Source organism: Anabrus simplex, chromosome 12 (assembly GCF_040414725.1).
Source record: "Anabrus simplex isolate iqAnaSimp1 chromosome 12, ASM4041472v1, whole genome shotgun sequence".
Taxonomy (NCBI): domain Eukaryota; kingdom Metazoa; phylum Arthropoda; class Insecta; order Orthoptera; family Tettigoniidae; genus Anabrus; species Anabrus simplex.
The window spans coordinates 38,402,455-38,417,373 of record NC_090276.1 but is presented as its reverse complement, the minus strand read 5'-3'; the positions used below and the strand labels follow the sequence as shown (position 1 = coordinate 38,417,373).

Here is a 14,919-nt window from a genome sequence, read left to right as displayed (position 1 = left end):
CAAGTCTTCGAAATTGTACCATTGTATATCTCTCCAATACTGTACCTTCCTCTCACCCACTAATTTTAACACTGTTTTAGATATACTGTTCACTTTGCAAAACAGAACTCATCTAGGTCGTAGACTTTTAACAAGTATAGCAGTTTAACTACACACCCAAGATATCAGACAACGGGCAATGGCCAATATACCATACAATCCACCAATGCTAATAAACTGTAGGTAATGGACATGCTTTTAACAGATTGATAGTTTCACTTCGTGGGCCACATCAATTCTGGTGAGTCATCAAACTTTCCGTCATTATTGTGTGCAATTAGAACAGAAATCCCAGTTACTAATACACATTTATATACAAATCTCAGGTTGGGATAGCTGTACTGTCATAGTGCATTAGTAAATAAGTACCCGTTACAAGTTCTTCTTTCTTCCTCTAACATCCACATCCAGGGATCTCTTGGGTCGGGCTGTGGATCATTGACCTCAATCTACTTCTTACATATAAATTTCAGTTTGCCGGGCTGAGAGGCTCAAACGATTGAGGCGATGTCCTTCCTACCCCAGCTTGGCAGATTCGATCCTGGCTTTGTCCGGTGGAATATGAAGGTGCTCAAATACGTTAGCCTTATGTCTGTAGATTTACTGGCACGTAAAAACTGCTGTGGATCTAAATTGTAGTACCTCATCTTCTGAAAACTATAAAAGTAGTTAGTGGTCCGTAAAACCAATAACATCATTATTAAATTTCAAGTAGTCTGTTACTCAGGGAATTAACATTTCTTTCTGATATGTTTGTGTCCATGTCTGCTTAATAAAATTAATTTGTTTGTTGAATAGAAATTGAATTTCCTATTTTTGTTTCCACTGAATTTGTTCAGAGATTATAGTTGTCTAGTTGTACATCCTGTTAAAACAAGAATCGTCACCCCCACCACCACCACTTGTCCACTGAAAAATCATGGAGTATACTTATGTCAGTCTTTGACTCTTAATTACTCATTTATTGATAGCAGAAATTAAAATAACAGTTCTTACCTTTCAGCATAATATAAGTTATAAGTTTATTTGTACTTGTCAAGGGCAGATGAACATGTGATAAACCCAAGCAGTGAACCTCAGCCCAAATTGGCAAGTTTGATCACAGCCCAGTCCTGTGGTATTTGAAGATGTTCAAGTATGTCGACCTCGTGTTGATATTACGAGGGGATACCGAAAAAAAAATTATTTTCATTTTTAAAACTATATATTTTCAAATTTTTTACAAAACAGCCTTATCTCCTTAAAAATTATTTCCATTACAGCTAATACATTTGTCCCACTGGTGCTTCCACTGTTCGAAATATTTTTTGAAGTCATCTTTAGAAATAGCTGACAGCTCCTCCCTTGTTTTTTCCTTGAGCTCTTCAGTTATCAAATCGGTGTTGTATCATGCCCCCTTTTCATGCATGGAAATAGGAAAAAGTCTTACAGAGCCAGCTCAGGCGAGGAGCAGTGGAACCATGCCATTTTTAGCCAAAAACTGTCTAACAGATATGGCTGTGTGTGCAGGTGCGTTGTCATGGTGGATGAACCAGTATCCTGTCTGCCACAAATCGGGTCTTTTTTGATGAACACTGTTGCGGAATCTTCTTAAAACTTCCCAATAAGAGCTTTGCATGTTGTTCACTTAAACTTGCCATCATGAAAGGAAAAAAAAAAAAAAGAAAGAACAAAACAGCGCTAGCAAAAACAATCACTGCAGATGAACAGAACAAGCCGGGTCAACAACACAGGCAGCACTGAACTGGCAATACCCTCTATACACTATACACTCCTAGCGGCAGAAATGTGTACTACACAAGCTTCGCCCATGGTAGTGTTATTCCGGTTATTTTTGGGTACCCCCTCATATTTACTGGCATATAAAATTACTTTAGCAGGACAAAATATTAGCTCCTTTACGTCTTTGAAATCCATAAAAGTAGTTAGTGGAAGATAAATCCATTAATGTTGCATCACGAGAATATTAATAGAAATTTTTTATCATGTAAAATTACTTTCCAAATTTTGTAATTTCTGTATTTTAAAGATCAGAAATATTTCCTTCCTTACTTTTATGTACCATACCATCCATGTTGTCAGTGCTTTCATTCTTCTTTCACACATCTTTTAGGTTGCAGTTTACACCGTGTGGTCAAACTCTTGAGGCTGATAGACTTATTTATCATCAACAGGTTATTTACCCAATTAAAGATGATTCAATAAAACAATAAATACAGCAAAAACACCTTAAATAAATGAAACTAATTTCCTAAAATAATTACTTAAACTAAATCTAGAGATGTTTATATACATATTTACAACACCTTATATAAATAAAAATGAATCTCCTTAAATAATTTCCAGGATTAAACTAAATATAGAGAACATACACACATGTATATATTTAGAGGAAGGTGAGTGAAAAAGTTCCATTGATTCACCCAACCTTGTTCAGTGATTTTAGTGCCCTCAGCAGCCATGAGTTTGCCATAGACACTGTTCTCACTTTCGGCAGATGGAAAATATACCTTTGTCCAGTGCTGCTGTGAGGAAGATGTAATGGAATGAACTCCAACAATGTTGAGCAATGCACTGTATTTGTCTTAATTGGAGCCATGTGTTGGAGAACATTCATTGTCTAAGATGTTGGAAGATATTGCACATGTAGCTACATAATGAGCTACCTTTATATGAAGTTTTACATCAGGTTGTCTTGGATGTGTAGTAATAATGAGTAGCCCGCTCCATTGGTCAAAAAAATGTTCACCATCAGAATTTCGGCCAGCAGGGTAAGAGAGGTGGTATACAATTTTTAATCACTAGATTGCATGCGAAAAACTTGGATTCATTTCCAAACCTCTTCACATTGTTCATAGGGAGTGAGAGCATATGACTCTGTTGGTGGCAGTTTGTCTGTCGGATGGAGATGTTCACCCATGAGCACACCCATTGGTGGTATTAGACAGTAGGAGGCTATGTGTCAGCACCAGGTTTCACCCTCCCCCTTCGTACTATCATATATCATGACGTTCGTCTCCTTAACTCCTCTAACAGCGTTTCATACCTGACCCTATAGAGAAATGGGGGGGGGGGGAATCTGGACACATCTGTAGTAATAACAAGTACGTGGCGCGTTTTTTAAGTAAGGTCCATTTGAAAATAAGTACACAACGAAAGGTTATTTCAAAAGAGTAAATTTATTTTCAGAAAGTACATACTTCACTCTATTTTTCGACATAGTTGCCAAGTTTGTTCAAACACTTACCATACCTCGTAACCATTTTTAAAATACCCAAGAGTTCACTGCCGTTTTCACGTCGTCATTGTAATGGTTGCCACCGAGGTGATATTTGAGGTGGAGGAACAGATGGTAATCGCTCTGTGGAAGATCAGGACTGTAGGGTGGGTGGTCTAAAACTTCCCAGCCAAAACTCTCCAATAAATCGTGGGTCTGACCTGCAGTGTGAGGTCTTGCATGGAGAAGGACAATTCCCTTTGTCAGCATGCCGCGTCTTTTGTTTTGAATCGCTCTGCGTAGCTTTCTCAGGGTTTGGCAGTATGCTTCTGCATTGATAGTGGTTCCTCGTTGCATGAAGTTGACCAGCAAAACACCATGCCTATCCCAAAACACCGACGCCATGATTTTGCACTGGGACAGAGTCTGTTTGGCCTTCGCCTTTACAGGTGAGTGTGTGTCTCTCCATTCCATGCTCTGTTGCTTCGATTCGAACATGATATGCGAAACCCATGTTTAGTCTCCAGTTACGATCTGACTCAAGAAGCAGTCACCTTCTTCGTCCTAATGAGTCAAGAACTTCATCGCACACTCAAATCTTCGGTTTTTGTGGTCTTCTGTTAGGAGTTTCGGGACCCAACGGGAGCACAGTTTCCTAAACTTTAGGTGTTCAGAACAATGTGGTAAAGCATTGATCTCTACACATCAGGAAATTCGTTAGAGATACCTGTTATTGTGAAGCGCATGTTCTCACGAATCTTCGCTTCAGCTGAAGCCACCAAATCGTCTTTAGTCAAAGAAGGGCGACCGGAGCGCTCCTAATCATGGTTATTGTCACGGCCATCTTTGAATTGTCGTACCCACTTACGCACTTTGCTTTCACTCATAACAGTATCACCGTACACTGCGCAAATCTGTTGATGAATTTCGGCAGCAGACAGGTTCCTTGCTGACAAAAACCGTATCACTGACCGAACCTCACTCGCGCCGGGCGAGTTGATAGTCTTAAACATTTTGAAAACACAGAACAGAACCTCACAGGTTAGCTACAGAGCTGAAACTGAGCACAGTTGTTCCCAAGGCATGCCGGTACACGACGCACGTGCTCGTTGTGATATGCGCACGAACTACTAGTGTCTACAACAAAATGGACCTTACTTAAAAAACACGCTTCGTAGCATCAAAGCTTGTTACATGCATCTATTATTAATGTAGGGAGTAAGTAAATAATTGTTTATTTTTTTTAAATGGATTAATTAGTTTTATTTGATTTACTGGAAAGCAGACCTTCGCACTGTATCAACAAGATATTAAGAGAATATAACCACCCAATATATAAACCATAAAATCTTGAATGTGTTAAGCTTTTAGTATAACAATTAATACCTGCATATATTCATTTAACAAGTTTTTAGAAAAATAACTAGATATTTCTTTTTTTGTATGCAACCATCAGCCAGTATGGGAGATGTGGAACATTCCGAAGTGAAAGCTATGGAGTCCAAGTTGATGTCATGATGAACAACTAATTCAGATTGTTTGGCTACCAAACCTGTTGATTGCTTCCTGTTTTCTGCAGGAATTTATTGGTTCTTTCTCTGTGCTGTGTAACATCTTCACTTGACTCATTGTTGATCTGTACATTATTGATTCTATACTTTTTCCTGTTCAATTATGAAAAATGTAATTTCACTTTTATTTATTGTAACAAACAATACTGCCCTGCATTTATGTGATATTACGGTATGTACAGTACTTACGAATATGTACAGCATTTTGTAAACTAAGAGTTTATTTTTAATAAACAATTGTCATGTTTTGATACTCTTATCTTCCTTTAGTTCTCTTAGGTGCATTATTTTGTTGTGATAGTGCCAGCCTCCTGTTCTCAAGATTGCTAGCTCAAACCCGGCAAAAGTAGTCAGATTTTTGAAGGGCAGCAGAGAGTCCATTCAGCATTCCATTGTAATATAAACCAACTGCAACCATATTGGTTGCCATTTGTAATTTATTACTTTATACTTCACTGATTTTACTTGAAATATTTAATTGATCAAAATGTCCATAAATGGGCAGTACAGTTCACCAAAGTGGGTCCTTTGAATTTAATTAAGACTGAGCACGTAGCTATCAGTTCAGGAGATAATGGGTTCAAACCCTACTGTCAGCATCCCTGGAGATGGTATTCCATGGTTTACCATTTTCACACCAGGCAAATGCTGAGGTTGTACCTTAAGTCTGTGGTCGCTTCCTTCCCACTCCTAGCCTTCTCCTATCCCATCATTGTTATAAAACCTATCTGTGTCAGTGCGACGTGTAAAGAATTAATAGAGTATGATGATTTTTTTTTTTTCTCTCTGGGCATGTACATGATGCTGTGTTTTGCCTTACACCTTACCTAACTCCCTGAAAATAACTAAAAACTGCACCTAGGTTAGCTATCTGAAATAATTTTTCCACACCTGCTATCAAATAACTAGCTATATTCTTCAGCAATTCACACTGACATGCTTCATCATTATACAAGTAAACTGAATCCTATAATAAAACAAACTGAGATGTTCTTATATAATCTGAAACAACGTGCATGAGAAAATCATTTTGTGATAAACTACCCCATTTGTTTGGAGCAATGGCAAACATAGAAATATTGACACACTTCATTTTGATTGTGAAGATACACTGTAAGAAGTTGCACCATTGACACATGGCTTTGTTTTTACAGTACATTACCTTCATAAAGTTTCACTGATTTGAACACTTGTTGAAAATATACTGTTCACTTTTTCCAAATACATGCCATGATTATGATTAGTGTTGTCTGTACCTGTAACTAGGTCTTCAACAAATGGGGAACTGTCAACAGCTACCGTGCAACATTACCACAGTCAGCCAGCTAGATAGAACAGACTCCTGTTCCAACAACTGCATTGTGAATATTAGCGACAGACACACTGTCGTTCTGCCAACTGTCACAATAACAATGGAAAGTCTCTTAGCCAGTCTTCACTTCCTCTTAATTTTAGTCTTGATTTGTTATCCTGAAATCTTTTGAAGAAGCAGCCACACCCAACTATATTCACCACGTCATCATTGCCTTACTGCAAAAAAGGTAGTTGTAACTCATACAAACAAAAATCATTGGACTTAATCGAGTTTCAGATTATTTCTAGCACTTTCATACTTTCCAGATTCTACATTTAACTCAAGAGAGAATTAATATTGAATAACCTTCATATATACATCATAACAGTTTGTTATATACATCTCATGGAGGTGAAATGCAGCAAGCCTATCACTGTCCAGACAAGCACTGCAGCTGTAATTTGAAGAAAAACATTGGGAAAGAGTAATTCTTACCTGCTATTAAAGATATGAATGTTGTCACTTGGAGATGCTCAGCAAATGTAGTAAAGCTGCTAACAAATTACATTCAATTATCAAATATGAGGGAACATTTGATAAATCTACTAAAGTACTTTAGAAACAACCATTTTGCTAATGTATGTTAGAGAATATCTGGTGCCCCAAAACTCATTCCCTCAAGTGAAGTGTGGTGGAATACCATGGTTGATTGGTTGGAGACATACCTTAAAAGCTTGGTTGCAAATGTGTGAAGAAGATCATGAAACTGTTGATAGAACAATTCAAACACAAGTTTCTAATTTTGTATTAAAATGGAATGTTGTGGATTAGGAGCCTATCGTTTGAAGCCTATGGCAGGGGGCGTGGATACCATTCAGGACAACTAGTTCCAATTTTGTACGATAAGAATTTCATTATGATCCTATTGACAGTAGTTACAGTCGGTAGATAAAATGGGTCCACCTATCCAGTATCACCAGGGCACAACTTTTTATGACTTATGGACACAAGTGCCACCAAGTTTTCTGTCAGATTGATTTTAATGTGTAACTTTTTAAGATATCTCTGTTTGTTTCATGGTCTTTCATATTTTTAGTTGCGCCAAATTTTTTTAAATCATTATGGCTGATGTTGGCCCAAGCGGCCGAAACAAATTTTTTTTAAAAGTGTGTTATTGAATAGGTGGACCCATTTAACCTACCAATTGTGACTAGTTCCGAGTCGGTACATGTGTAGAAGCTTCTAAATGAGTTGGAATCTGCATAGGACAAACATGTCACACAAAATTTTATAAATGGATATAATATAGCTCTGACACCAGCTCATTTCTCTTCTTACATGCTCAATCCAAAAGAAAAGTATTTGGCACTGGATTTAACTGAAGAAGAGAAAGCAACATTTGGATTTGCAAAGTCAACATACTTGTTAAGTTTCTTCCATTAATTATCAAGTTTCAGTAAAAAACTTGCCTTTTCAAGATGTTTTGAAAAAGAAGTTTTGTCGCAGATTACAACCTGTAATTATAATTTTGTGTGACTCTTTCTAGCCGGGTGCAGCCCTTGTAAGGCAGACCCTCTGATGAGGGTGGGCGGCATCTACCATGTGTAGGTAACTGCGTGTTATTGTGGTGGAGGATAGTGTTATGCGTGGTGTGTGAGTTGCAGGGATGTTGGAGACAGCACAAACACCCAGCCCCCAAGCCATGGGAATTAACCAATGAAGGTTAAAATCCCCGACCCAGCCAGGAATCGAACCCGGGACTCTCTGAACCGAAGGCCAGTACGCTGACCATAAAGCCAACGAGCCGGACACAACCTATGAGTGATGGAAAAGTCAAAAGAATTTCACTAAGAAATGTAATGAGAAAGCACAAGCTTCTTCAACAAGTGTTGAAAGAATCTTTTCATCTTTTGAGTTGGTGCATTTTTAAGTAGGTACAGAGAAAGCCTCGAAGCTTGTTTCTGTTTAAAGCCATTAATAGTAATGAGGAAATGTACCGTAAACACTAAAGAGTAAAAAATGTGAAATAGTACTTATTCATGCAATTATTTGTGATCCAGCATTTAAGTTGCTTGGAAAATTTAATTTTAAGCAAGAGTATAACTTTTCTCCTCTTTGAGTTAAGAATGAGCATATATAGTTAATAAGTAGCTACAACTGGCGTAAATTCTGACCACAAAATCAGCGGATGGTTTGCCCAGTTGTACATGCCTTTAAAACAATAATCACAGTCATCATCTGACTACAAAATTTACCCTACCGCAACCTGATTGAGCCTTCACAGAACATCATGGACCAATAAATTTGGTCTTATCAGTCCAAATCTGGTAATGTATAACTGTGCCTGCTTAAGAAGAATGTGATGTGATGAGTGGCATCTGGGAGATTCAAGAAAATTTTGAGAAAGCTTGTGAAGTTAATTCGCCTTTCTTATTGTTTTCTACACTTCAGTCCATGGACTTCTTTACCCATCCTCAGAAGCACGTACTGCCTCTTGCTCTCGTCACGTTATCCAAACTCCTGTATAATGCTGATGTGTCCTCTTCTGGAATCAGCTCCAATTCTTCCAGGAGGAATAGTCCCTTGAGCTTCTGCCATTAATCATATCACTTCAGTGTCCCTCAAACTAAATTTGTCTTTATAATAAGCTATGTTTGATCCATAGATCTGTTTCTTTTCCTTATTAACATCATCTGGCTGATCTGTGGAGATTTTGAAACAAACTGGCGGGTGTATTATATCCCACGCCATCAGATTCCATGTAGGCTATCATGTCAAAACACAAAGTCTGGTGAAGTTAATGGTCATTTTTGTGTATGACATTTGAGAAATTATTTTGTGTCATTTTGTCCCCTAAGGCCAGACCGCTAATGCAGCTTACTACAATGCTTATCTGCAAAATAGCCTACGTTACACTATCAGGAAAAAATGTTGCACAAGGCAATCATCCTTCATGATAATACAACAGCTCATACGACAAACATTGTTCAGACCCATTTATGGCACTGGAGATGGGAAGTACTGGAGCATCCTCCCTACTGCCCTGATCTGTCACCATGTGATTTCGATTTGTTACCGAAATTGAAAACTCCGTTGTGTAGGAGATGCTTCCATACACAAGAAACATATACAGTGCAGTGCGACGCGAGATTGCCAGATTGGACAATGGAGCAGCTGATGGTATTGGTCATCTCCCTCATTATTGGCAGCAAACAGTTGATTGTCTTGGAGATTACTTCAAACGATCTTAATGTGTTCAAAATCTGTTAATGTGCATGCAAATTATTGTTCTCAATATTTTGACGTATGATAAAAAAAAATTAATTTTACTCCTCTCCCTTGTCTGCAATACTTCCTGAGAATCTCATGTAGCAGACATGATTGGTAAAGTATATCAATCAATCAAAGCTGATCTGCATGTAGGGCAGTTGCCCAGGTGGCCTTTTCTTAAATGATTTCAAAGACATTGGAAATTTGTAAATTGGTAAGTTATTCCAGTCCCTAACTCTCTTTCCTATAAACAAATATTTACCCCAATTTGTCCCCTTGAATTCCAACTTTATTTTCATATTGTGATCTTTCCTACTTTTAAAGACACCACTCAAACTTATTCGTACCGAGCTCGATAGCTGCAGTCGTTTAAGTGTGGCCAGTATCCAGTATTCGGGAGATAGTAGGTTCGAACCCCACTGTCGGCAGCCCTGAAAATGGTTTTCCGAGGTTTCCCATTTTCACACCAGGCAAATGCTGGGGCTGTACCTTAATTAAGTCCACGGACGCTTCCTTCCCACTCCTAGCCCTTCCCTATCCCATCGTCGCCATAAGACCTATCTGTGTCGGTGCGACGTAAAGCAACTAGCAAAAAAAAAAAAAATTCGTCTACTAATGTCTTCCCACGCCATCTCTCCGCTGACAGCTTGTAACATACCACTTATTCACAACTAAGTTTTTTTAATGTTCCACCTTGTCAACACATTTGTTGCTTATGGCAACTTATTGGTTAAAAATTGTACATGTTTCATATATTATTAACATCTTCAGCCACATAACACTGTTTAGATGAAAAGTCCATATATAGACAAAGTATCAATGCTTTGAGAGAAAGTGTCCTTAAAAATAGCAAAAGAAGATTCTTTGTCTATTTATGAATTTTTCATCTAAACAGTGTTATGTGGCTGAAGATGTTATATACTAAACATGTACCACTTTTAACCAATATGTTGCCATAAGCAACAAATGTATCAACAAGGTAGAAAATTAAAAATAGTTGGGAATCTGTTCAAGTGTGATATGGACCATGAAGGTGATTTTATGTAACAACATACCACTTAGTCTTCTTTCTCCCAAGTCTTCCCAGCCCAAACTGCAACATTTTTGTAATGCTAATCTCAGAAATCATCCAGAACAAATGGAACTGCTTTTCTTTGGATTTTTTCCAGTTCATGAATCAAGTAATCCTGGTGAGGGTCCCTTACACTGGAACCATACTCTAGTTGGGGTCTTACCAGAGACTTATATGCCCTCTCCTTTACATCCTTACTACAACCCCTAAACACCCTTATAACCATGTGCAGAGATCTGTATCGTTTATTTACAATCCCATTTATGTGATTACCCCAATGAAGATCTTTCCTTATATTAACACCTAGATAGGCTACTTATAATGATCCCCAAAGGAACTTTCACCCCATCAATGCAGTAATTAAAACAGAGAGGACTTTTCCTATTTGTGAAACTCACAACTTGACTTTTAACCCTGTTTATCATACCATTGCCTGCTATCCATCTCCCAACATTATTGAGGTTATTTTGCAATTGCTCACAGTCTTGTAACTTATTTATTACTCTATACAGAATAATATCATCCGCAATAAGCCTTATCACTGATTCCACTTCTTTACCCATATCATTTATATATATAAGAGAACATGAAAATCCAATAATACTGCCTTGAGGAATTCCCCTCTTAATTATTACAGGATCAGATAAAGCCTTGCATACTCTAATTCTCTGAGATCTATTTTCTAGAAATAGAGCAACCCATTCAGTCACTCTTTGTCTAGTCCAATTGCACTCATTTTTGCCAGTAGTCTCCCATGATCCACCCTATCATATGCTTTAGACAGGTCAATCGCAATACAGTCCATTTGACCTGAATCCAAGCTATCTGCTACATCTTGCTGGAATCCTACAAGTTGGGCTTCAGTGGAATAACCTTTCCTAAACCCGAACTGCCTTCTATCGAACCAGTTATTAATTTTGCAAACATGTCTAATATAATTGGAAAGAATACCTTCCTAAAGCTTACATACAACAGATGTCAAACTTACTGGCCTGTAATTTTCAGCTTTATGTCTATCACCCTTTCCTTTGTACACAGGGGCTACTGTAGCAACTCTCCATTCATTTGATATAGCTCCTTCATGCAATAATCAAATAAGTACGTCAGATATGGCACTATATCCCAACCCATAGTCTTTAGTATATCCCCAGAAATCTTATCAATTCCAGCCGATTTTCTAGTTTTCAACTTTTGTATCTTATTGTAAATGTCATTGTTATCATATGTAAATTTTAATACTTTTTTTAGCATTAGTCACCTCGTCTGTATGGACATTATCCTTGTAACCAACTATCTTTGCATACTGCTGACTGAATACTTCTGCCTTTTGTATGTCTTCACATACACGCTCCCCTTGTTCATGAATGATTCCTCGAATATCCTTCTTGGAACCTCTTTCTGCCTTGAAGTACCTATACATACCCTATACCCTTCCATTTTTCACTAAAATTTGTTAGACTGCCAATTATGCTTGCCATCATATTATCTTTAGCTGACTTCTTTATTGGATTCAATTTCGTAGTAAGTTCCTTCAATTTCTCCTTACTTCCGCAGCCATTTCTAACTGTAATTATTTCCAACCTGCACATCCTTCTTAGTCTCTTTATCTCTCTGTTATCATTCATTATTCAATTAATCCGTTCGTATAGCCTTTTCATTGATGCGGCAATCTGTAGGTCACGTTTACAGGATCTACCTGCCCTTCTGTCACCAGACTAATGCACACTCGCTGAAGATCCATTCTTGCTCTTGGCCAGTGGCTTTTTTCGTGCGTCTCTCATTCCAACAACCTCTTTACCTAAATGTTATGTCTTATATCTCTTCCTCCTTAATATCTGTTTGGTCCTTGTGCAGCCATTTTCCACTTTTCTGGCAGAAGGCATCTTCTCTTAACCATTCGTTCTTGATTCGTCGTTTTACTGTCTCCATAATAGGCCAGTCTCTTTTTCCTCCTCATCGTCGTAATTGTTTCGATCAGTGCTGGCAAGTATAATGACTGTCTTCGGAGAGTATCGATGTTGATGATAATGAGGGTCCTTAGATAGCTGAAGAGACCAATTCACGAACCACAAGCTTTGCTCCAAAACTGGCGCATGAAGTCTTCCAAAGCTTCTGATGTCGAACTTTATGATCATTTATTTTTTTGAGGGTATCGTTCTTTTCCACCATCACTTTAATCGGACCCTTTCCTATATTCAAAATGTAGTGGGCCGTCGTGAACAATAATGTCAATCATCATTGGTCTGCATTTACGGCAGTAGCCCAGGTGGCAGACCCGCCATCAGTAGTTTATCTATTCTTTTCTTAAATAATTTCAAAGAATCGAAACCGACTTTCAACCTATAAGGTCGTGTTACGTACATTTAGTACGTGTTGAAGAGATTGTGAGTTCGGATTCCACTGGTGTCTGGTTGGCCATTTTTGTTCTGTACTTAACATCTCTTCAACACGTACTAAATGTACGTAACACGACCTAATAGGTTGAAAGTCGGTTTCGATTACAATGCGGTCGTGAAAGTTCAATATTCAATTTCAAAGAAGTTGAAAATGTATCTCCCTTGGTAAATTATTCCAGTCCTTAACTCCTTTTCCTACAAACGAATATTTGCCCCAATTCGTCCTCTTGAATTCCATATTTTATCTTCATATTGTGATCTTGCCTACTTTTAAAAATTTCACTTAAACGTATTTGTCTGCTAATGTCACAACCTACCACTCTCTCCACTGACAGTTCAGATCATACCGCTTGGTCGATCTGCTCGTCTCCTGACTCTCAAGACTTCCCAGCCCAAAGTTTTCAACATTTTCGTAACTACATCTTTGTTGGAAATCACCCAGAACAAATCGTTCTGGTTTTCTTTGAATCTGTTCCAGTTCTCGAATCAAGTAATCCTGGTGTGGGCTCCATATTGTAATTGAGGTCTTACCAGAGACTCACAATCTTATCCTTCGCATCCTTATTGCAGGCAGGCAGGAACGTGTGTTGTGACATTTATCCGGAGGCCCCGGGTTCGATTCCCTACCAGGTCAGGGAATTTTACGTGGATATGATTCGAGGTCTATCATTCTTTTCCGATCTTCCTTGCTCAACTGAATGTCTCATCCGACCCCAACAGTGTTACGTTGACGAGGGCTAGAGTGCTTTTCACGCCCATCCTACACATTCCATTTCCTTCTTCGAGAGGTAGATCTCTATTTTATCCAGCGATTGGTGTTAAAGAGAGACTGGTGATATCATTGTTGGCCCCTTTAAAGGACTATCACCACCAGTGGAAATATTTCATGTTAGTACAATCCCGGTAAATATATGTGCGATGTTTGAAATGAACAGTTGGATACATATAAAACGGATGGTCCCGTAGTTTTAATCACGATACCGACAGTCACGTAAAACTACAATTTGCTAGCTTTTTTAAAATATCAGAATAATTTAAGGATATTACAAGGACGTTTGTGTGGACGTGACATTGTATGGTAGTTAACCACCATACGAAATCATATGCAGAAAGGAAGGAAGGAAGACTTTGAAATGCGGCGTATATAAAAATGTTCAAGGTACGATGCGTAGCCTAGATCGAATAACAGATCTGAAGATGACCGTGCAGTCAGGGTCGCGCAGCTGTGACGGTGATCATTGTTTTAAGAGGAAGCTCAGCTGGGCAACCATCTTCTATTAACACTAATCAGAGAAAAAAATGAAGGAGTCCGACATTTCGAAAGGTGAAGGCATCGGCCAAAGAAAAACAAGGGCCTCAAAGGGAGTGAAAATGAAAGACTCCCTAGGTCTCGCAACCTAATAGCGTCGGGGTCGGAAAAGAACAAGAGTTGGCCAAGTGATGTCGGATGGGGAGCCTGGCACAAGTAAGTGGAAGCAGTGCCAGGACTCGGCTAAGGGCCCCGATGTCGCCAACCTGCGCTCCCAAGTTAAGAGCTTCCGAGGCCCCTTTTAGTCGCCTCTTATGACAGGCAGGGGATACCATGGGTTTTATTCTACCGCCCGCACCCACAGCGAGGGGGATAGTGGTTTCGAATTCCACAGTCGGCAGCCATGAAGATGATTATGTTTGTTTGTCCAACCCTTGTCCTGTTTCCCTACGGGGTCGGGTATGAGGTGAGATGAATCTGTCATGGCGGGTTTTTATGACCGGATGCCATTCCGTCAACCTCATCAGAGGAGTTAATGAGATGAAATGAATGACGTGATATATTAGTAGGGAGAGAATGAAACCCGGTACCGGCACATAGCCTACTCCTGTCGAATAGCACCAAGGCTTAACGTCGCCATCCGACGGACGAATCACCATCAACAGCGTCATATGCCCTCTCTCCATACGAGCACTGAGAAGAGGTTTGGAATTTAACCCACGCTTTTGGTACGCAATTGTATACCACCACCTCCCCTACCCTGCCTGCCAACATTCTGATGGTGAACATTTCTTCGACCAACGGGACTCGA

General features: G+C 38.9%; 1 protein-coding gene across 2 annotated transcripts in view; it reads left to right on the top strand.

The window, feature by feature from the left end:
* The window catches only part of Swt1 (Swt1 RNA endoribonuclease), a 241,258-nt gene extending 236,189 nt beyond the window's left edge, over nucleotides 1–5,069 (top strand). For both annotated transcript variants that reach the window (XM_067156738.2, XM_067156736.2), the window contains one exon: nucleotides 4,713–5,069. In XM_067156738.2, coding sequence (XP_067012839.2) covers nucleotides 4,713–4,785 — 73 coding nt within the window. In that variant the 3' untranslated portion in view covers nucleotides 4,786–5,069. The remainder of the gene's footprint in view (nucleotides 1–4,712) is intronic.
* Nucleotides 5,070–14,919: the final 9,850 nt, after the last annotated feature.